Below are 6,068 nucleotides of genomic sequence, written 5' to 3'. Positions count from 1 at the left end.
ATGAAGCCAGATTTGAACGCATCCTCTTTCCTTCCACTGCAATGGAGTCTAGAAATTGTAGTGTACTCTATGGATAAACTCAGAAAGAAGATTCCATGATTAGAACAGGGTAGAAGAACTCTGATCCTCAAAGACTGGGTGTAGTCCAAAATCAACTGGGGTGAGTTTTCAAAATGAAGTCCTGTGAGATTGACTTTTTAATAACTTTCCTATGAACTTTCCAGTGTGTCTTCTATCTAATGGTGCATTGTATATACAACCTCTTCAGATCAAGAGCTTTTTAAAGATAGTCTGTCTTATTCAGTGTTTAGGACATCCTCCACCATGTTATTTTATTCTTTCCCTTAGGTTAAATGAAAGAAGCCTCTAAAACCTTTTAACAAATATCCATTGCTTAGTGGTGACATTCTGAAATGGACAATTGAATATTAATAATGTTTGTATAAAATTGTTCTTTATCTGATGGTAGAAATCTCTTAAAGGCAGAGAATGTCAGTTTTAAAATGGACTAATGTTTTTAATACTCTGTCATTAGGATATAGTTTCTGTTTCCATAATTAGGCACCACCTAAAGGGGCAAGAGAGGTTTAGGATATAACAGCTCTTTTTCATAGCCTAAAAATAGTAGCTTTTAAAAATTATTCCATGTCCTGTTTCGGAGCATGTCACTGTTGCCACATTCTCTCCTCTGTCAGTATTGTTTCCCGAGGGTTAGAGGGTGGTGAAGCACATGGAAAATGAAGCACAATATACTTTATATTTTTATTAGAGCCTTGAAGTTTTATTTTAAAACTTAAAATTTCATGTTGATTAACACCTACATTTAAACAGATTGGTTTATCAATTCAATGCCTTGTCATAACTCTTATAAGCTCTGTTAGAAAAATAAACATCTCACAACAATCTACAGTGTCAGCTTTTAATAAATACATAAAAGAGAAATTAGTAGTCAACCAGTTATGTGAAGAGATTCATAGTATAGTACGTAAAATTGTCATATTTATCAATCTTCTGTATCAATTAAGGCAATTTCACCTTTCATATAATTCAAAGCCAGAAACAATACAAAATGTGTTCATGAAGAATTTGTTTTTCTTTGATCTTTGAATTATTTTATATTCAAATATTTTGATTTAAAAATACAGTCTATATTAAATATCTTTTTACAAAGGCAGTATTTGTTAAGTGAAACAAAGTAAGATTATATTATTGATAATTTAAAAATGTCTAATCATTTTTGCAGAGATTTACAAACCTTAATAAAGTAGCTAGTACATGTAAAATAGCTTTAAAGGTATGTTAAATATACACAAAATGAATTTCTATATTAATGTGCAAATTTATACTTTCTTATAATTTAACAAACCTTAATAAAGTAGCTAGTACATGTAAAATAGCTTTAAAGGTATGTTAAATATACACAAAATGAATTTCTATATTAATGTGCAAATTTATACTTTCTTATAATTTAGAATGAAAATAATTTTATTCAATATTTCAAAAAAAATCTATGTACCATAGTTGTCATTGTGGAGACTTGCTATAAAATCACATTTGTCGGTGTAAAGTCAGTTAAAGTTCTTTACACAAATCATATGATCCCATCCTTGATGATGCAGTGTTCTTCTCTTTTATGGCGTTGTGTTTGACAATTGTACTAAAATTGGTTGTGAAGAACAGACACCTGGTTGAAAGTGTTAGCATACAAGGATAATTTTATTCAGTAGGGTACTTCAGGTAGACGCAGAGTAGTGTTGTTACTCTCACATATTTGATTAAAAGCTGCCCAGAGAGTGGAACAATTGTTTCTCATAAGTACTATATTTTAACTATACAGTTTTGTAACAGTCATCACATGGGCTGGAGAGGCAAGCTATTAGAGGCAAAGAAAGCAGAGAATGAACGGAAGGGATAAGGAAAAATAAGAAAGTTAGGGAACCTGAGAGGAAATCTTTTCCACAAGACCACTGGTTGCATCATTTATTCTCTTGCAGCTGACATCAAGCATACAATTGCCATTAAATCTAACTATGATATTTTCATATAATCTTTTTTCCAGTTAACTTATTTAAAAGTGAGATGATCATTTCAAACAATTCCTTCAAAAAAGTGGAAAGACTGAAGATCCTTACAGGAAGCTTGAGAAGCCTCTGTATTTTTATAGTTAACTTAGGTTTGCCTAGATCACTGCTATTATCATAACACATAAATGTGAGCCTAAAAGAGCTTTTGTAACTTGGAGATGCAAGGATATGAGCTGACAGCCAGTTAGGTCAGTGTTGAGTGGTATGTGGTTCAGTTGTATTGAACACTGGCTTTACATGTTATCACAAATGAATTCATAAGCATGTATAAGAAAAGGAATAACTGTGTACCCATGAATATTAAATTAAATTGAAGTAGTGTAGTGTTTATTCCTACACAACTTCAAACACTGCATTGCAGATGATAATTTCAAAAGACATCACAATTTTGGAGATTCTAAATTGAAAAAGTGTGTGTCTAGAATCAGCAACACACACAGTAGATATGTTTAATCAGTTATCATAACTAATTTGCCATGCAGGGATTATGGATTGTGAAAAATGAAGGATTTGAAGGAATATTAATTAGTTCTATATTCTTTTGACGATTTTTCATCACATGAAATGAAATGATGTTTTTAAGGACATAAGGATAACTGTAAACTAAGTATTAAGAGTAAACAAAGAGAATACAATATTCATATGGTTGAACTTAGTAGTGAGTTGCTACCTTTATAAAAATGTAAATTACTAGTTGTGAAAATTTTAAATTCTTTGTTTTCATTGGGGCTGTCTTTGTTCAAATGAGTGTTTAAATTCATAGATCTTTTGAAATGGAAAACTTAGTCATATTATTAGACAGTTATTTTTTACAATTGAACATAATAGTTTGAAGCTTATGGCCAACTTCTAGAGAAGTGTGAATGGGACAAACAGGAGCCAGGAAAGTAAGGAAAATCCATTGGGTATAATTTATTCAACCAAGTACCAGAAGAAATATTCTATGGAGAAAAATATTCATAATCTAACAATATTAAATGATTTCAGTGTCTCAGGGATGTCTGTTGATATATACAAGAACATATTCAATAGAGAGTAAGTAAATATTAAAATACTTGAAGTTTATTCTTTGGTAAAGTTTTGCATTTAATATATAAACAATTTTAATTTTTTGAAAGGTTTGCCTATAGAGACATGTATTTTTAGTTCTTTTTATAAACTAAAATAAATTGAACATTGGGGACATAACTGGATTTTCAGTGAATTTTTATGTCTTTTAGAGCATTCTATGGCTTAATAAATAATAGTAGAAAATGTTTAAAAATTGTATCAAATGTCTATAAATAAATGTATACTGCAGTGTAAAAATATTTCAGAAGATACAACTTGTATATGGAGTGGATGTATGGAACATTTCTGAATAATTACACACCAGGGCACAAAATGCTGCCATGCCAAAAAAAAAATCATTCAAGTTACTAATTTTTCTAACAATTTAAAATTCAATTAATTGCATCACTGTCAGCAACTCTCAAAAGACTCTTGCAGTTATTTAGCATCAGAAAATAGTCTCTAAGTACATAAATTATTTAATCTAAGACTACTATTTCCCCTTCCCTATTAATTAATTCTATTTAATAAAATATTAATTCTCCTTTCACAAACTATTAAACAGAAGAACATCAATTATTCAAGTAAAATATGAGCCCTACAATCTTTAAGAATTAGCTCTTAACACAAAAGAAGAGAAAGAAAAACCACAAGACATCCCATGTGTTAAGTACATATTATCATCTGGCACTGAATTCCCGGTAAGAAAGTTTGTGTTTCCTGTGGTAACAACCTTGCTCCATCTTAAAATTAGTGCAAACTAGTGAAGGGCTAAAAGAGTACAAATCTTTGCTTTTCATGGATTCCCGTTATGTATATACTCCTTTGCCCATTCATCCTGGATAATCTATCGTTCACTTTTAAACACCGCTCACTTTTAAGTTGTCAGCATTTAATTAGTGGGTATCTTCCATTTTTTTTTGGGGGGGGACTGCAAAGCATCCAGTAATTTATATATTTATAAACGGATACTGTATGTCATGAGCAGCATAGTATGCTTTTCACACCTGCTTTCAGTGACCACAGTTTCCTGACACAGTCACAGTATGCAGTGTTTTGACGATGCCCATCCCCCCCTGGAGAAAGAAGAGACAGTTCAAGTTAGCAGCATCACCACTACACTTCTAAAGGACTTGTCATGTCTGCTGAAGGCTTTCCAGGCCCTAGAGTGCAATATCTAATGGAAGTTAGTCTTCATCAAAATGAAAATATCTAAAACTTTCAAGTGCTGGGAAACAGCGAATCTGGGAGAGACATTTCTTTAGATTTTTCTGTTGTCACAGGTAAAACACGTATTACAAATAGGATAGTTAGAAGTTAGAATTTAAGTACCAAGCCTCTACAAGAAGGCTTAAACTGAGCCATGAACAGGTCCAGGAGGTTTGTTCTTTCAGCCATTGTGTGTAGGGAAGGGCACCAAAGCCTTATCAGAAGGTGGCTAATGAGAAAAACAAAAATCTGCTTCTACACAAATCTATTTCTACTTTGCTTAGAAATAGTGTCACGGAAATATACTCAGGACACCAATAAATCAAATTTTAACTCTTACCAAGGGTGTTTTGCAGATTCCAGAGGTAGTGTGCTATTGTGCAATGCTGGCATGCAATTGCAAGGCAGATCTCTAACACTGCCCCTTCATTGCTTTGTGTTTTTGTGAAATCATTTAAATTTTCCGAGCCTCAGTTTCTTGACTAACAAAAGGGGGCGGGATTAGCTTATTTCCAAGATGTCACCCACCCTTCTCCAATTTCATGCTGTTGTGGATCTCATGAGTAGGGTTGGGATGACTCAGAGAATGCCCTTAGATGGCACAGAAGGGCAGAAACAGTACAGCTTTCCATTTGGAAAATGTTGATATGCAACTGGAGTGAAAATCAGAAAAGAGGGCCGTCCACTTGAGGCAGTTCTGTAGACTCCTTGTGGATTTTAGGTACTGTGAGATCAGTGAGAGAGTGAACCAGCACATCCAGTTTGACAGGTAAGAAAATACAAAATTCTGTGTCTTCAGACAAAGAAGCTGTGGACTTAGAAGACACTTTACAGTGATCCTTATTAACATTCAGCTTTAAAAACCAGTTCTAATAAAGTGACATTGTCATATAGATTTTTATGGCAGTAGTAACTTAGCACTTATGTAATCCAGTCATCTATGACATTATAAACTTATTCCAGAAGGAAGAAAAAACAGAATATAAATGTAAAAAAGAGAAGACAACAGCAATTCACATGCAGCAAACCACAGTTTTACAAGCAACACCCTACGGTTAAAGTTTTCTCTGTTCACCTCCAACTGAAGTGAAATACTGACCATCATTCAGCTGGTGGTGCACATCTACGCAATGCCAAGTGCTGTGAGTGACTGCTTTCAATGACTCCTGGATCTTTTCCATCAGCAGATTATGTACAAGAATCACTGCACCGTGGTAGCAACATCATTCTGGGAAGTGCAGGGATGGTGGGAACCTGTAAAGTGTAATCAGTGCTTTCCAGATGACCTACATTCTATGCTGATCTAAATAAGTTATATATTACAGTAAAGTGCTACAACACTAGTATCCAACAGTAGTAAAACACATCGTTCTCTGAAAAGTTCAGCAGCTGGGGGAGCCGCATGGTTGTGAAGACACTTGCCAGTCTTCATAGCACACTCTTCAATAATTTGTCTCCTCCTGTGGCATTTTATATTGTACTTTTTTTGGAGCAGTTGTGTGAAAAATCATCCAGTTTCCAGCAGCATTGTTTTGATTGTTACTGCTTTTTAAATCTTTTTTTAGAAGCTGCACCTGAAAGCCTCATGAGCATCAAGTTTGCTGATATCCATTTTTATTTCCTCGGGCTTTTCTCGTCGGTAGGTTACAGCTCTTGTGCAAACACTTTGCAAAATCAGTTTATCCTTGGTGGAGAAGAAATATTAGTGTTAGTGAAGAAGCTGAG

General features: G+C 33.7%; 1 protein-coding gene across 2 annotated transcripts in view; it reads right to left on the bottom strand.

Annotated features, from left to right (window-relative positions):
- Nucleotides 1-753: 753 nt before the first annotated feature.
- The window catches only part of Itgb8 (integrin subunit beta 8), a 97,950-nt gene continuing 92,635 nt past the window's right edge, over nucleotides 754-6,068 (bottom strand). For both annotated transcript variants that reach the window (XM_075947285.1, XM_075947284.1), the window contains one exon: nucleotides 754-6,027. In XM_075947285.1, the coding sequence (XP_075803400.1) occupies nucleotides 5,905-6,027 (123 nt within the window). In that variant the 3' untranslated portion in view covers nucleotides 754-5,904. The remainder of the gene's footprint in view (nucleotides 6,028-6,068) is intronic.

This window comes from Microtus pennsylvanicus, chromosome 14, assembly GCF_037038515.1.
Source record: "Microtus pennsylvanicus isolate mMicPen1 chromosome 14, mMicPen1.hap1, whole genome shotgun sequence".
Lineage (NCBI taxonomy): Eukaryota > Metazoa > Chordata > Mammalia > Rodentia > Cricetidae > Microtus > Microtus pennsylvanicus.
Note: the sequence above shows the minus strand (reverse complement) of the source record. Positions and strands in the feature narration are given on the sequence as shown.